This window comes from Lepidochelys kempii, chromosome 3 (assembly GCF_965140285.1).
Source record: "Lepidochelys kempii isolate rLepKem1 chromosome 3, rLepKem1.hap1, whole genome shotgun sequence".
NCBI classification, from domain to species: domain Eukaryota; kingdom Metazoa; phylum Chordata; order Testudines; family Cheloniidae; genus Lepidochelys; species Lepidochelys kempii.
This window is the reverse complement of record NC_136382.1, coordinates 123804971-123823038: the sequence shown is the minus strand read 5'-3', so window position 1 is coordinate 123823038 and position 18068 is coordinate 123804971. Positions and strand designations below refer to the sequence as shown.

The 18068-nt window shown below is 41.6% G+C and overlaps 1 protein-coding gene across 2 annotated transcripts in view; it reads left to right on the top strand.

The window, feature by feature from the left end:
• PRKN (parkin RBR E3 ubiquitin protein ligase) overlaps nucleotides 1-18068 on the top strand; it is a 1259306-nt gene that overhangs the window by 264037 nt on the left and 977201 nt on the right. For both annotated transcript variants that reach the window (XM_073337855.1, XM_073337854.1), the window contains exon 2: nucleotides 3277-3440. In XM_073337855.1, coding sequence (XP_073193956.1) covers nucleotides 3277-3440 — 164 coding nt within the window. The remainder of the gene's footprint in view (nucleotides 1-3276; nucleotides 3441-18068) is intronic.

The window sequence follows — 18068 nt, the reverse complement described above, 5'->3', positions numbered from 1 at the left end:
CAAGCCTTAAATTATAAGGGTTTTCAAAGTGTTTGTTCACTGTAAGGGGTCTCTTTAATGTATCTGTGTAACTCTCATTAATTAATTAACTGGAATTACCTGTGCACTTTTAAAAGAGTATCCACTGGATACTGATGATTTAGGATTTGGCTGTCAGTCAAACAATAAAAAGAGAGCTTAAAATATTATGTTGACGAAATTGTGTTCTTGTTCAGCCTGGGTCTTAAGACTTAATAGGCTCTTTGTGAATGAACAAAGATGCCATCAATAAATTTATACTAAAATATGTTAAGTGCACTCTATGATTTCTGATGAAGTTATTGTGTGAAAGGTAGAAGAAATTTGGACTAGTGCTTTCCAACAAATAATTTGCAGGCTAAGCATTTTTCTCAGTTTAACTATTTGTGATTATGAGGGATTAGATATATTTTTACTGCAAAATGAAAATACAGTGTATTCATGGGCCACTCAAATATTTGCTTGTGGTTAGAATGAGTGTACTTCCACAATTCTGCTAGCTTCTTAAACCTTGGCATGGAGATACTTTGGCTTCTGGAAGAGAAGGAAGGGAGATTTCTGGTTTCCTGGTAGTTAACATCAGTCATGCCTACAGTATGTGTATTGGATTAGTATAATGAGCTATGCTTAACAATTCACTTAAATATTACTCCAGTTTTTGTTTTAGCATTTCTGTCATCAAGCCCTTCCCTGTTGTCAGTTACATTGCATTGAGAATGTGGGTGCACTTCTTAATTTGTTCTCTTCTCATAAGACTAGTACTGGCATCCATAAGAATTAAATGAGGGAGGATTGCCTAGTAGTTTGAGAAGGGACCCTGGAGGCAGAACACCTGAATTCTAATCCAAGATATTTTATTGACTCATTGTATGGCCTTGGCAAGTGCCTTAGGGCTAGAGCTGGTCTGGATTTATTTTAATACATTTCTGCAAAAAGTTTGTTTATCAGTTTTAATGAAACTTTCATTAGGAAAGGTTCCTCAGGTCCAGGATGGAATCTCTGGTCCAGGATAGAGGGATGAAGAGACCTCAGAACAGGCAATAGTCCAGTGATTATGGCACTCATGAGCGAGAGCCAGCTGCAAGTCCCTGCTCTGCCTCATTTAGATCAGGGACTTGTACACATCTTCCCACATCATGGTGAGTACTCTCACCACCCAGCTGTTAGCTATTCTGAACTGGGCTGCTCTGAGTCTCTTCTGTTGGAGTTGTGCCACTTTGAATAATTAAATATTCACCAAGGAAGAGGGATTGATTTAGAACCTGGTGGTTAGCACAATCAGCTGGGGTATAGGAAACACAGGGACTTGAATCTGGATCTCTGACATCTCACATGAGTGCCTTAACCATCAGTCTATATAGTCAGTCTTTCCTTCTGGCCCAATAAATATTGAATTATTTCCACAAAATGGAATCTCTCCAACAGGAGAGAATGACTGACTCTTTAGAACAGTGGGAAACTCATGATGGGTGTGAGAGAGTCCGGTTCAAGTCCTTTTAAGGCCTGGTTCCTTACACAAGTTTTTTTAAAATAAGTTAATAATAAGTATATCCTCTGGGATAGGTTGAATCAACTACAACTCCTTTTATTTGCCAAGATAATTTCTTATGTAGTGGATCATTATAAGTTTTTTTTTGAAGAAGACATGAGGTCTTTAATTCCAGATAACTGGAATTCACTCTTACCATATCATTCCTCCATTACTCTTCCAAATCACATGGCACATCTGCAAAATTAAATTTCAGTTGCATGGATTTTTAGACATTCTGATTCAATAATGTTCTGTAAACCCCACAATCATTACTTGGACATCTTCCATCATAGAAACTGAAAAAGCTTTAATGAGGATATAGTATAAGAAGCCATATACTACTCTAAAGGACATGTGTGCTGTGTTCCTATTGACTGTATTTTGAAATTCTCTATATTGTGATTGGGTACATAAAGGCAAAACTTTCGAAGTACAAAAACTTTAATTGTTATCTAGAATTTTAGAGGTAAAAAGTATCTAAAATTTTAGATGGAAATCATAATACATATTATACAACAGCATCACCATCACCATCATACAACCACTGCAATGTTCTGGAAAATGTAAATATTTATCAAATTCTGAAATTAGCTAAAAATCTGAAATCAGCAGCTTCTCCAACTGAAAAATTAGACTGGGAATCAAAATAAACTCTTACAATGGAACATCAGTTGCAACTGATGTCCCATCATTACAGTAGCAGATGTCTCCTATTCGCTTGGTCTACATAATTTCTTGTTTTATATTGGTTTTACTAATTCTCTGTTTCCCGTCTATGAAACCTATTGGTTGAAGTAACTCACCAGGCTATATCTCTACTTTTCATACAATCTCAGTGAGTGATGCGGTTATAATGAGGTTTTTCTATGTAGTGGTTTTTTTAGTCTCTTTCCTCACTGTGAGCCTAATGGGCACATTCAGACTCATTATGAAAAGCAGTCCCACCAGCTGAATGGCAATAAACTCATGAGCTTGTTTGCCGGGCTTCTCTGAATGTATAAACCAATTGCTGTAGCTCTAAAATGACATGGCTAGTCTGGTGGTAACTTTCTGCATTGAAGGAGTATGTATGTACTGGAGTTATGTACTACAGGTATTTTAGTGAACTCTGAAAAAGACCACACTGGTACAGAAAACACTCAAACATTTCAGCTAGCAGATGATTTCCCTTCCATCATTATTTTCTGTAGAATTATATCTGTGGGAAGCCAGTCTGTATGACTGTGTTTTACTGTATAGCAGGGAACTATCTGTTCTTATGTTGTTCAATGCATCCTTGTTCTAACAAACATCTGTATTCCCTGCATTTATTTGTTATATCCGGTAGGAGAAGAACACATAGGACACAAAGAGTATATATGGCTGCCCAGGATAAGACTGAATTGAAAATCTATTGTATCACTTAGTGATTACTCAGAATCTTGCCTAGTTAAATCTGTTCGTTGTTTCTGTATGCTCACTGTAATTTAATATTGCTGTCGGGGGGGAACATACACTTTTTGTTATTGGTCACTGACTATTATATGATAGGAAATCCCTTACAGATCCTTCTTTCAGAATGATAAATTACAGCATTAAAAGTTTCTCTTTAAAATGAAAAATATACTAAAATGTTACTGTACCATTATGTCAATAGTCCAGGGATTAGAAAACCTCCTCTTATACCATTTTAAAATAGATCTGACTTGAAAAATGCTCACTTTCTAAAATGTTTTGGTTTTGGTCAGTGTTCGTCAGGTTCAACTCCAGCCATGGTTTCCCAGTGGAGGTTGATTCAGACACCAGCATCTTCCAGCTCAAGGAGGTGGTTGCTAAGCGACAGGGAGTTCCAGCTGACCAGTTACGTGTGATTTTTGCAGGGAAGGAGCTTAGGAATGACTTGACACTGCAGGTAAGTCTCTCTTGGTAGTTTTGTTTCTGGGATGCTGCCAGCTCAACTGCTTCTGTCTCTAATGCTGCCAGTCTGACATTCATGACTGAGATCTAATAGAATAAATAGTGCCTGGGGATTCCTTGAACTTTACTCCACACTGCTTCATTAATTCTGACCTTCTTAATTATGCATTAAAACAGCAAGCAGGAAGGATAGGGAGAGAGAAAGAATATAAGAGCAAGAGAGAGCAAAAGAGAACTGTGCTTAGTGAATAAATGTTTACTGACTACAGGCGCAAGCTATGCACAATTTCTGTATCTGCTCAATTTCTACCTTTTTATTCCATTTGAATCTTAATGAAGCTGAATGAATGTGAATAAATTCTTCCAAATCAAGCTGCTCAGTCATCATGTTGTGCAATATTTGTAACCCAATTGTGACCCCTGGAGGATAGTTGTAAGGCTGCTGCTGTCTGTGTGTGCGTGTGCACGCTGATGGAGGGGTAGTATTTGAAGGCCTGTTCACAGTAGCCAATGAGGTTTCCCCAAAAAGCACTGAAATCACAAACCCGTAGTTTGAAAGACTAGTGAGGAGGAGAAAGATTTGTAAGTGGCTGAGTTCCTGTTTGAATTTCATTTCCTCCTAATTAACTATTCTGATAAAAATAAAATGCAGAATGAATGGAGAGGGAAAAAAGAGCATAACAGGACAAGTAACAAGACTCTTTTTCTGATCATCTCTACCACTGTTACCAATACTGCCACTCTCATTTCATAAGCTTCTCTTTCTTCCTATAAGTGATATTTGTGGAGATGGCAGCATTTGCTGGGGGAAGCATAAGAACATAGGTTTAAGACATTTGAGAAATGTGGAAATAATATATGTATCAGCCTCCCAATACAAAACTAGAGATTGCTGAGTTGTTAGAACTACTATCCTGGCAGTGACATCAAAGAACAATGAGGTGCATTCTATAGCGGTTCAGGTGACTACATAAACTGTCCCCCACAGGAACAACTCTTTCTATTTTAATGAGCACAGATTAATTGGCACTTGTATTTTCAGCTGTGTGGGGGACATTGCTGTGCACAGAGTGGCTGCTGTATCTGGTTGCAGAGAGTCACTACGATATTGACATCCTATCACTACATCTTCATGGGCATGATATTTATTGCTTTGTCAAATGCTTTAGGGAGTTTGGGCACACAAAAGAAACTACAGAATGCAAATTGCTGTTGTCATTCTCCAGGGCATCTCCTGCTGATAGTGTTGATGCACATAGTCAAACTGCTGTGCTTTGCTTTTGGGTGATTTGTTTTTACTAAAGAAAATATATGGGGCCAAAAATGTTTTTAAGGTGATTTGAAAAGCCAGTTCTTACGTTTAGGGTTCTGTATTACTGTCATAAATATAAAGGGAAGGGTACCCACCTTTCTGTATACAGTACTATAGAATCCCTCCTGGCCAGAGGCAAATCCCTTTCACCTGTAAAGGGTTAAGAAGCTAAGGTAACCTCGCTGGCACCTAACCCAAAATGACCAATGAGGGGACAAGATACTTTCAAATCTGGAGGGGGTGGAACAAAAGGCTTGTCTATCTGTGTGATGCTTTTGGTGGGAACAGATCAGAAATGCAGCCTTACAACTCCTGTTAAGTTAGTTAGTAATCTAGCTAGAAATGCGTTAGATTTCCTTTTGTTTAATGGCAGGTAAAATAAGCTGTGCTGGATGGAATGTATATTCCTGTTTTTGTGTCTTTTTGTAACTTAAGGTTTTGCCTAGAGGGATTCTCTGTGTTTTGAATCTGATTACCCTGTAAGGTATTTACCATCCTGATTTTACAGAGGTGATTCTTTTACCTTTTGTTTAATTAAAATTCTTCTTTTAAGAACCTGATTGATTTTTCATTATTCTTAAGATCCAAGTGTTTGGGTCTGTGTTCACCTGTACAAACTGGTGAGGATTGTTATCAAGCCTTCCCCAGGAAAGGGGGTGTAGGGCTTGGGGGGATATTTTGGGGGGGAAGATGTCTCCAAGTGGTCTCTTTCCCTGTTCTTTGTTTAAAACGCTTGGTGGTGGCAGCATACAGTTCAAGAACAAGGCAAAGTTTGTACTTTGGGGAAGTTTTTAACCTAAGCTGGTAAGAATAAGCTTAGGGGGTCTTTCATGCAGGTCCCCACATCTGTACCCTAGAGTTCAGAGTGCGGAAGGAACCTTGACAGTTACACTTTAAGAAGCTTCTAAACCTTCCCGCACATGCTGAAGAGCTTGAGATTATAGTGGTGTTGTCAGGTTGTTTCAGGACGAAACACAGAATCTGTTACTGGGGTCTAACTTTACTCAGGGAATCTGTAACCCAACTTTTTGCAGGGTAAAACATGAAACTTAAAACTTAGATGAATAAAGGAAGAATTGATTTTCAGATATTCAGGGCTGCCAACTCAGATTTATTTACACTGAGATGCCTTCAGTCAGGTTAATTTTAAGGCAGTTTTAAAGTTATTTACAATAAGCACAGACACACCAAGGGGAGATGTGCAATCACATCACTTCAAGAGAATCACAGGGAGGTGTCTCAGGAAGGTAGAATGGCTCCTGAAGTTCCTGAAAATGCACAGGCTGAACATCCAATACCACACCACAGCAATTTGCTGTCAGCGCATAGGAGTGGGGGGAACCATGGCCCCATTCCTTTCAGCTTTGCCACATCCTATTATGGGTGGTATGGATTTCTCCCTGCATGCCCCCTGAGCACAGGTATTGAAATTTGGCCTGACCCTTACATGGGCCATGCAAGGGTTAGGGTGGGAGCTCTATCCCTGCCTCCCCGCATTAATCTATTTAAGGCCAAGGCAGATTAGCCATAAGGACTGATTTTTGGAATGTGTTTCAAGGTGACATTTGAGGTGCTGTTCATAGTTAAGGGGTAAATGTATTGCTCTGGAAAGCTGGACCAAAACTCTTCGGCAAGGCCTCTGGCTTCTGTAGTAGATGGGAAGTTCAACAACAGTTTCAGGTACCATTCCAAACTTCCAGTATTTAGTGAATTCTAATGATTAATACATCAGCACGGTTTAGTATATCCCTGCATTTTCCATCCATACTGTGTGTGTGTGTGTGTGAGAGAGAGAGAGATATTGTAGACATTTTCAGGGCTGAAACTAGAGGTTTTGGTAGCTGGGAAGGAACCAACTGGCAGTTCATAATCATAGAGTTTGAGGCCAAAAGGGACTGCTCGATCTTCTAGTCTGACCTGTACATCACAGGCCACCAACACCACCCAGCACCCACACAATAAACCCAACAATTGAAATGACACCAAAATATTATGAGACTAGACTATTATGTGGCATAGGCAGAGAATAAGAGGGACTGATACAAACCAGCGCCCAAGGACTGCACAATGGTGGGGAAATCATTAAGTGTGATGTATCCAAATAATCTTGGCAAGTGACCTGCACCCACATGCTACAGAGGAAGGCAAAAACACCCTCCCCCTTCCAAGGTTTTGGCAACAGAGGGCAGATAAAGATATTTGGCATGGCCAGCTGGATGCTTCTGCTACATGCTAGTGGTGTATTTACTGTTGATTATATATATGTGTGTGTGTGTGTATACATACACACACATAGAGAGAGGGAGAGAGAGATGCAGCATATACATTGTCATCTCAATTTCAGAGTTAACGTTCTATTGAGATTAATGGGTCAATTCATGTGTCTCTTAGAGGTATTGTTTCAGGCAGACTCATGAAAACAATGTAACATTGGTTTATATTCAGCTGAAGATTTTAAGGATAATGCATTTGTTTTGCAACCATAAGGAGTAGAAACTTTTTTTTTAAATAAAGCTTAGATTCTGCAGAAAGAGTTGGGTATATCAAGGAATCATGGAACACACAGGACGACAGAGATGAGTCCAAACCAAAAGGGAGTTTGATCTGAGTGGGAGTTCATTGCTGAGTGCCAGACTAAGACATCAACTAATGGTGGTAGGTGTTAAAAAAGAAAACTTTCTAAAAGATACCTTAACAGTGAATGGAAGTCTGCCAAGATGTGGTGACAGAGTGCTCTGATCCTCGCAGGTTCTAACCACGGAACAAACATTGCAGATAGGAAAGGATGCAAGGTGACTGATGTGGAACATGAGCAATTGTCCACTTTATGAATGAAGACCATGAAGGCTGTATATGTATGAAGTACACTCCTTTTCTTTTCTGAAGAGGGAGAAGGAGGAGCTGGAATGGTAGTTGAGGTGTGTTAGAGAGAAATGAAGTTTCTGAATGGAGACGGAAAGGAAATTATCATAAGGAGGGAAATGGCAGATCGACACACTATATGGAAAATTGAGGCATGTGACATTAAAAAAAAGAATAAAAGATGCAGGAAGGGCAGGAGAGAAATATGTATGGAGACACTTAATTTCAGTACCTGCTATAGGTATATTGTCCTCAACAAAACAGAGCAGAATCGGACTACTAAGCACTCAACCAGTTATTAACAGACAAGTAGTGAAACTGGAGCCATGGTAAAAAAAAGAAGTAATCCTGATTGGTGACTACAGAGTGGGAAATGGGGCTTAAAAATCTGAGGGTCATATGAAGGAAGTGGGACAGTCAGATGCCTTCTGGCAGCACAGCAAATGATGTCAGAATAAGTGACTGATTAGCTTGAAAAATGCTAAAGGAATTCTTACTGATTCTAGTAAGATGTGGTGATAGAATGACAGCACTGAAAGAGTATTCAGTAAAATCAGGAATTGTTTCAGGGAGCTGATAAAAACATAGAAGATGGGGTGATGTGAGATCCTTTTTATTCCAAGCATGAGAGAAGGAAGGGATAGACTGCTACTGGATGCACCAAAGAAATAAAGAGAATGGTTTTGGGGTTCATGGAAGATTGGAATGCTGTGATGAGAGGTGGCCGTTTAGAATTTATGATCTCCATTTCAGCAGATTGGTTAGAAACCCTTCTGGGTTCAAAATATGTAGCATTTATCAAGTGAACGTCAAACTAAACAGGAAATGAGAAGGGGAGGGACACTTTTGCCCAATTCAAACTATCTGGCATTATTATTTGTGTAGTGTCTAGACCCCTTCCCTCAAATGAGATCAGATCCCCATTGTGTAAAGGCTTGTGCATACACATAGTAACAGAAATTCTCTAATCTTACAATCTAAATGGACAAGAGAAACAAATTATGGGTTGTGAAACAGGCATAGAAAGGTACAGTGACTTGCTCAAGGTCATACAGCAAGTCAGTGGCAGAGTTGGGGATAGTCCAGTGTCCTTTCCACTAGACAGTGTTGTCTCTGCTGTTTTAACATGCACAAATAAACAAGATGCAGTGCTCTCAAAAAGAAACTAAAGAAGAAGTATATTAACATTATAGTATTAATCTATACATAAATGCAAGGATTATGGGAAACAAGAAAGAAGATCTAGAAGTGTTACTAAATGATGGTTTGTGAACTGGAGGGCATAACTGAAAACTAGTGGGAAGATTCTCATAACTGGAATGGCAACACGGATGATTGTATTGTGTATATAAAAAGAGAGAAAGAGGAAGTAGAGGTGGAAACCTGATGCTATAAAAACAATGTTATCAAGACACAGTTTCACAATAGCTTGGAAATAATGTGTTGTGATTGTCATGCAGTTCCAGAATATTAGATATTAAAGTTCATCTCAGGGATCACCTGGATCTACTGAAAGCATCATCCAGTACTATAGTGTAAAATACTTAGCCATCAGAGCCTGCCAACAAAGCTCACAATGGTGGACCTCAGTTTGCATATCATGTGCTTGAAACTTTTTATGAAGATAAAGAGTGTGCATCTTGTCAAATCAGCACTGTTGCATCTAGCTAACAACATCCAGCTAAATCCCCCGTCACTAGCCTCAGGGTTACTAGACTGTATGAGGTCAGCCAGAATTTTCATCAAAGTGGACCTTTAGGAGGCTTACAACCTAGTGTGCATGAGGGCGGGAAATGAAGGGAAGATTGCCTTTCAAACCTGCTATGGGCACTTGAAATATTTACTGATGCCATTTGGTCTGACCAGCGCTCCTGTAAACTTTCAGCACTTCATGAACGATGTATTTAGCAATGTCTTGGACCAGTATGTGGACATCTATCTCGATGGCATACTTGTGTTTTCATATAATCCTGAGCAGCATTGTTACCATGTTCATTCCATCTTGGGAAGACTACATAAATTGTTAAAATGTATTTTTCATTAATCCTCCACAGAATTTTTGGGTAATATCCCTTGCTCTGTGGGCATTAAGATGGATCCCCAGAGGTGGAGACTATTCACAGCTGGGCAGTGCCCAGGTCCCCCCAGAAGTTACAGTTCTTCCTGGGTTTTGTGAATTTTTACCAATCGTTCATTCCAGGCTTTTCAGGGTAAATAGCCCCCATGACAAACCTCCTCTACAAGGCCACCATATTTGTTTGGCTGCCTGAAGCTCATCGTGCTTTTGAACAGCTCAAGTCTGCTTTCACCACTGTCCCATTCTAGTACATCCAGACCCGGTCCAGGTATTCATATTGGCTGCTGATACCTCCAATGTAGCCAATGGGGCCATATGTTAGAGGCATGTCCACAGTCAGTGTTGCAGCCCTGCACCTACTACTCACAAAAAGTCACCCCACCAAACGGAGTTATGAAATATTACATAAATAACTGCTCACAATTAAATCAGCCTTTGAAGAGTGGTGCCATCACCTGGAGGGAACCCAACACCCAGTGGAAGTCTTTTCTGACCATAAGAACTTCGAATATCTGCATAAGGCTTGAGCCTTGAACCAAAGACAGCTCATGTAGGTATTATTCTTCTCTTGATTTGATTTAATCATCACCTGTCACCTGGGAAACAGGAATGGGAATGCCGATGACTTATCCTGAACAGTCAAATATTACCAGGAGTGCAAAGAGCCTAACCAAGAACCGCCCTGTCTCCTAAAACCTCACAACTTCCTTAGTGCCATAATACCAAGACTTGCTTGATGTAATTGGATCTGCTTTGTGGGATGATCTGTTAGTCCAGGAGATGATGGAACAGCCTGAGCAAATGAAAGTCAGAACCGAAATGCAGTGCTTCACACAAGATAGGATCACATACCTCAATGGGCACATATATGTTCCACTGGGGTTTCCCTGGCTAGAAGTGCTCCATCTCTGCCATGACACTCTGTTGGCACCATTTTGGCCACCTTTAGACTTACCGCACAGCTTCCTGTTTCTTCTGGTGGCCCTGTATGCAAGCCAGAGTCTGTAACTATATTGACTCTTGTGACCTGTGTGCATGCACCAACACTCCACAAACTAAGCCTCTTGGCACCCTAGTATCGCTGGAAACTCCACTTAGACCTCGGGCCTCAATTGCCATGGGTTTCAGAGTGGGAGTCCCTGACTCTGACTGTCAAACAATGGTTTTGACTGTTGTAGACCAACTGACTGAAATGGCAGACTTCATATTCCATGATCACCTGCCCTCTCCTGAAACAATGGCTCAACTCCTAGTGGTGAATGTTATCCATCTTCATGGGTTTTCACTCTATCACCTCGGGCAGAGGACCACAGTTTGTCTCACGATTTTGGTGTGAAACGCTCTAGTTAATGAACATATGAACAGGCTGTCCCACAAGCTAGACCACCAGTTCCTTGGATCATTCCATATTGGTCAGCAAATCAACCCTGTCACCTTGAAATTGCAGCTCCCTTGATCCCTTAAGATACATCCTGTTTTCCATGTATCCCTTTGGAAGACTTACACAGAGGACCCTTTGCCCAACCGATCCCAACAGACCCCCACTTGTCCAGGTCCAAGGAGACCACACTGTCTTTGGCTCTAAACTGCAGAGGGTAAGACTCTACTACCTAATTGATTTAGAGGGCTATAGTCCTGAAGAGTGCTTCTGGGAACTTGCTGCCCATGTCCATGCCCTTGACCTGGTAAAAAGGTTTCATCAAGACCACTCAGAGAAACCAGGGTTGGTGCCACCCAAAGGAAGGGTGCCCTGACGAGGGGGTAATGTAAGGATCCATGGACTAGAACCCAGGCTGCAGAGCCTAGGACAGCTGATGTTGCCACTGAGAGGGCATGCACAGCCACATCCAGGAAATATTGTGGCAATTAGGCGTTGCGGGAAGTACTACCCAAAGGGTCAAGAGTGGCAGAGTAGCCAACCACACTATTTAACCCTGGAAGCTGCCCCAGGAAGTTTTATGGGCAACCATACAGACTTCTGGTGGTGCTGTGACTCCCGATCACACCTTGCCTTCTGATCTCCAGTCTTTGACTCTAGCCTGGCTCTGACCCTGACTGTTGCCTTCTGATTCTAGCCTGGCACTACCTTTGATCTCTGGTCTCAGACCCCAGCCTGACTCTGACCCTGAATCTTGCTTATTCATCCTGGCTCTAGCGATTCCTCCAATCTTTGTTCACTGACTACTGTATTGTGGCCATCCTTGATGTGTGGACACTGTGACCACTAGGCCAGACCACCTACAACCCAGTCCCTTACATTCCGGAAGGCCCAACCGCTTCAGATGGAAGTGGATACAGGAGCTGCAGTACCATTTGTATCAGATGCAGTGAGTCATAATAAACTTCTGTTGTAGTCTATCAAAGTTGTGTTGTAGACATTCATGGTCTTCAGAGCAAATTTGACTTGAATAATTGCACATACTCTGCATACGTTTTTGATCCATATATGTCTGTTTGTATCAGACAGTAGAGTGTAGAATCTTTCCTTCCCATCGTGCTCAGAATGAGTACAATCTGGTAGTTACAATTACAAAATATTTAAATTATTTCACGGCTCCCTGTTTTACTCAGATTCCTGAGTTAACATATTGAATAAAAACTGATCAAATGATGGAGATTTATAGGAGGGAGAAACATAAGAAGTAATCAAACTAAAAGAGGCATAGGAGTGATAAGAGCGTGGACATCAAATTCTATACATTTGTAATGTGATATGGCAGCAGAAAAAAAAAACAGTGCAATTTTGGGCTGCATTCCCAGACTCATCACCTTATAAAGAAGGAAGGTAAATTCCTCTCGAAATAGCTCTGGGAGTTAAGCCTACACTAATACATAGATTTGGGCACCTCATAACCAGAAAATAAAAGGTAAATTGGTGCCTTAAAAACAAACACAAACACACAGCCACACACACACATTATGGGGTTGGAAGAACTAAATATGTGTATTTGGTCAAGTGATGACTAAAGTGGGAGCATAACAGTTGACAAATAGTTGGATAATGTTAACACCAAAGATGGAGAGGATATATTTAATGTGGTACACAGATAGTATGGAGATGAAATTAAGAAAGGGAAAATGGGGACTTAACACCCATAAAATGTTCTTAGCAGTGAGAAGTTTTTGTCTGAGGATTTGATACTCAAGGGAAGTGATGGAAACCTCAAAGCCTGGGATCCTTTACATCTAGACTAGAACAGTGTACTGTAGGGAATACTCTTGCACCAATGGGGAGATTTATTATATTATTGTAGTCTCTTGCTGTTATTTCTATATGATTCTGTGATTTTTTTTTAAAAATTGTGAATTATTCAAATTGTTACAGTTCGTGACAATCCAGAATATTTGCTTTACCATATGCTTATTTGTAATTTTTAAGCTTACACACATATAGTCGATAAATGATTTGGATGCTTGATCTGTTTTTTGTTTGTTTTTTTTAATAAGAACTTCCTCATTCACTTTAATTGAAAATGTCTATTGGAAGCTTAAGTGGGTCCTGGCTGATTACAAAGTTTCCATTGCAGACAAATTTGCACACACAAGGAAACTCAGAAGTATTCTTGTTAGGAACAGTCTTGCTGGAAAAAAAATAGATCAAGAGAACAGAGATGATGCATTATGACAGCAGAGGTCACTTTAAAGGAACTAACATTGAGCAGGGTTTGAGGGGGAGAAAAAGCCAATTGTTTTAGAGGGAGTTATCAAAACAAAAATGGTATATAATTTCTCTGTCAACTTTTGAGATCCCTTAGTAATCATTTATCATTCCCAGGAGTTTCCTCATAAGTGTCCAGACCCAAAAAAGGCACTAATGCAAACTGTAATAAAGAATCAGTAATGAGCAGCATAAAGCAGATGTGCAATTGTCTCTCTTCATCTGGAGCTCCTGGATCTGGAGCTTGTTAGCTAGTTAATTTTATAGTTAGAATTAGTTAGTAGTTTGTTAGATAGCTGTAAATCTTTGGTTTGGAGAGAGTGGAGCTGAAGAATATAAAGCCCATTTTTTATAATATGCGTGTCGTGTCTGGCATTTTTCCAGCATCTGACACACATACCAACCTGGCATGTTTGAGAGAGGGACACTCACCTTCAAAATGCTTGATTTGTTCAACTTTTACATGAGCTAAAAAGGAACAATGGAACAGACAGTTTTATTACAAGAAGTGCTGTCAGGAAAACCACCCAGAACCGAGCAAGTACAAGGTCTGAACGCGTCTCAGAGACCAGCATCATCTCTGAGTCTGGAGGGAAGAAGGACAAACCTTCCACCTCAGTACACATTACTAAACGGTCTCTAAGTAGAAAGGATTCAAAGAGGAAAACTAATGTGGTTTCGGACTCTGTTTCCTGAGCCATTCTACTACAAAAGCACACAGTTGTTATGGTGAGCATGAATGCTCAGTCCTTGTTGGTGTCAGTCTCTTTGCAAACAGCCAGTCAGTGAGAGAAGGATACTTCTGACCCGCGGGTCTTCAAGCGTATCCTGGGTACATTTTCTTGTGGTAGAATCAGGAGACATTCTTCTTCAAATCCAGTTGTGTCAGATTCAATGAGCCAGTTCCAAAAGCAAGAGCTAAGGAACTGATGATGTGGGGAAAGATAAAGATGTGATAACTCAATATCAATCAAGGACTCAATATCAGATGCATTTCTAATAAATTGGGATCAAGGCTTAGTGTATGCATTTTCCTCATTCAAAGACAGATAAACAAAATAATACAAGACAAAGCCAAGGTAATTTTAATAGCACCAGTTTGGGCCAGACAACAGTGGTACCTGGACTTAATTCACCTATCCTGAGCGTTAATTAAACCTCAACCACTAGAACCAGATTTGTTGACGGGACAACAAGGGATGGTCTGTCACCCCAATCTTCAGTCTCTTCATCTAACGGCATGAGCAATAAGACTCCGGAATTATAGAAAAGTCTTGTTCATTAGAGGTGTGAAATATACTGCTAAATTCAAGGAAAGAGTCCCCATGAAAATACAAACATAAGAATGGCCATACTGGGTCAGACCAGTGGTCCATCTCGGCCATACATCGCCCAGTATCCTGTCTTCTGACAGTGGCCAATGCCACATGCTTCAGAGGGAATGAACAGAACAGGGCAATTATCATGTGATCTATCCACTGTCATCCAGTCCCAGCATCTGGCAGTCAGAGGCTTAGGGACATTCAGGGCATGGGGTTGCATCCCTGACCATCTTGGCTAATAGCCATTGATGGACCTATCCTCCATGAATTTATCTAATTCTTTTTTTAATTCAGTTATAATTTGTTAGTCATAAATGAGAAAGATTTTTATGGTGGGTTTTCATGTATGATATAGAGCAGAGGTGGGCAAACTATGGCCCGCGGGCCACATCCAGCCCACGGGACCGTCCTGCCCGGCCCTTGAGCTCCCAGCCAGGGAGGCTAGTCCCCGGCCACTCCCCTGCTGTCCCCCTGCCCCTGCAGTTCAGCCAGCACGGGAAGGGGCTGCACTGTGGGGGCAGGGGAGAGCAGGGAGGGAGGCTCACCTGCAGCCACAGGGGAGCAGGTGGGCGGTGCGGGTGGCACGAACACAGGCAGAGGACTCAGGAGGAGCACCAGGCAGCCGCGCATTTGGCCAAAGAGAAGCGGCGCTTTGAAGGGGAAACGTCTGCGTCTCTCTGGCTGCGTGGCTGCCCCTGCTCCTCCTGAGTCCTCCTCCCCCGTTCGCAGGGCCGCATTCTGAAAGGGGCTTTGGGGGGGGTTGAATAGGGGGTGGGGTCCCAGGAGGCCTGTCAGGGGGTGGGGGTGTAGATAGGGGGCGGGGCAGTCAGGGAGCAGTGGGGGTTGGATGGGGAGTTGCTCGGGGGGTCGGTTAGGGGCAGGGGATCCCAGGAGGGGGTGGTCAGGGGACAAGGAGTCGGGGGGTTGAATGGGTTGGGGGTTCTGAAGGACGCAGTCAGGGGGCGGGAAGTGGGAGGGAGCGGATAGGGGGTGAGGGCCAGGCTGTTTGGGGAGGCACAGCCTTCCCTACTTGGCCCTCCATACAGTTTTGGAACCCTGATGTGGCCCTCAGACCAAAAAGTTTGCCCACCCCTGATATATAATGGGCATATACAGCGCTCATTAATTATCTATTAGAATATTTATTGTATCTTAAGAGAATGAGTCTTTGACTATCTTCAGTGAGGGTTCATCTCTCAGACATATCAGCATACCATGTACATGTGGACAGTAAATAAATATTTATTCATGATGAAGTTAAAAGGTTCTTAAAAGGTCTTAATAATTTTTATCCTCCAAAAAGACACCCTGTGCCATTTTGGGATTTGTACATAGTGCTTTCACAATTGATGAAACCTCCCTTTGAACCTTTGGGAAATTATACATTGTTCCATTTGTCTATTAAGACTGTTTTTTGACAGCTATCACTTCAACAGGGTGTATAAGTGAATTGCATGTGTTAATGGCTGAGCCACCATTTACTGTTTTTCATAAAGATAAAGCAATTCTCAATACACACCCAAGGTTTTCATCAAAGATGGCCTCAGATTTTTTTTTTTTTATAACCAGTCTATTATTTTACTAATGTTCTTTTCTGAGCCTCATACTTGAGATGGAGAAGCTAACTTATATAGCCCTGGTCTACACTAGAGTTAGGCTGATGTAAGGCAGCTTACGTCAACCTAACTGCAAGCGTTTACAGTAAAATGTAGTTCCCACTGATGTAACTCTCCCACTACACCGCATAAGAGGCGAAGGGCTTAGGTTGATGTAATTAGGTCAACACAGTGTCAGTGTAGACACTGCATTGCTTACATCAACTGATGCTGCCTTTCAGAAGCCATCCTACAATGCCCCACAGTGCAAGTTAAATTGGTGCAAACGCTCCTGGTGAGGACGTGCACCACTGACACAAGTAGCATAGTGTGGACATGCAAAAGCCATTTAATTACTGTGGTGGCTGTACATCGACATAACTTAGATCAACTTAATTTTGTAGTGTAGACTTGCCCACATGCTAGATGTTAGAAGGGCGTTAGTCTTTTGTTTAGATGTGACTAAATGATTTAGATAGTCTCCAGAATTGTTTATTGTGCATGAAAAGAGGAATAAGGGTAAAGCTATTTCTGTGCAAATGCTCTCAAGATGGGTTAGATTTGTATTCAAGAAGCTTATAAACTAATGATCTTTGTCTCTTCCTCAGGAAATTAAAACACATTCAGCTAGATCGAAGACAGCCTTTATGGCTTCTTTTTAGACACATTCTTCTAATAGAGATATGTAGAGCAGCAATTGGAGTTCAATCCATACTTTCGCTAAACACTATTTGTTCAATTTGGAATCTAGATCTGATGGAAAATTTGACAAGGTAGTTCTGCAGTCCGTATTCAGATAGGACTCTGATCTCACTATTATCATAGAATCATAGAATATCAGGGTTGGAAGGGACCCCAGAAGGTCATCTAGTCCAACCCCCTGCTCAAAGCAGGACCAATTCCCAGTTAAAACATCCCAGCCAGGGCTTTGTCAAGCCTGACCTTAAAAACCTCTAAGGAAGGAGATTCTACCACCTCCCTAGGTAACTCATTCCAGTGTTTCACCACCCTCTTAGTGAAAAAGTTTTTCCTAATATCCAATCTAAACCTCCCCCACTGCAACTTGAGACCATTACTCCTCGTTCTGTCATCTGCTACCATTGAGAACAGTCTAGAGCCATCCTCTTTGGAACCCCCTTTCAGGTAGTTGAAAGCAGCTATCAAATCCCCCCTCATTCTTCTCTTCTGCAGGCTAAATAATCCCAGCTCCCTCAGCCTCTCCTCATAAGTCATGTGTTCCAGTCCCCTAATCATTTTTGTTGCCCTTCGCTGGACTCTCTCCAATTTATCCACATCCTTCTTGAAGTGTGGGGCCCAAAACTGGACACAGTACTCCAGATGAGGCCTCACCAATGTCGAATAGAGGGGAACGATCACGTCCCTCGATCTGCTCGCTATGCCCCTACTTCTACATCCCAAAATGCCATTGGCCTTCTTGGCAACAAGGGCACACTGCTGACTCATATCCAGCTTCTCGTCCACTGTCACCCCTAGGTCCTTTTCCGCAGAACTGCTGCCTAGCCATTCGGTCCCTAGTCTGTAGCTGTGCATTGGGTTCTTCCGTCCTAAGTGCAGGACCCTGCACTTATCCTTATTGAACCTCATCAGATTCCTTTTGGCCCAATCTTCCAATTGGTCTAGGTCCTTCTGTATCCTATCGCTCCCCTCCAGCGTATCTACCACTCCTCCCAGTTTAGTATCATCTGCAAATTTGCTGAGAGTGCAATCCACACCATCCTCCAGATCATTTATGAAGATATTGAATAAAACCGGCCCCAGGACCGACCCTTGGGGCAC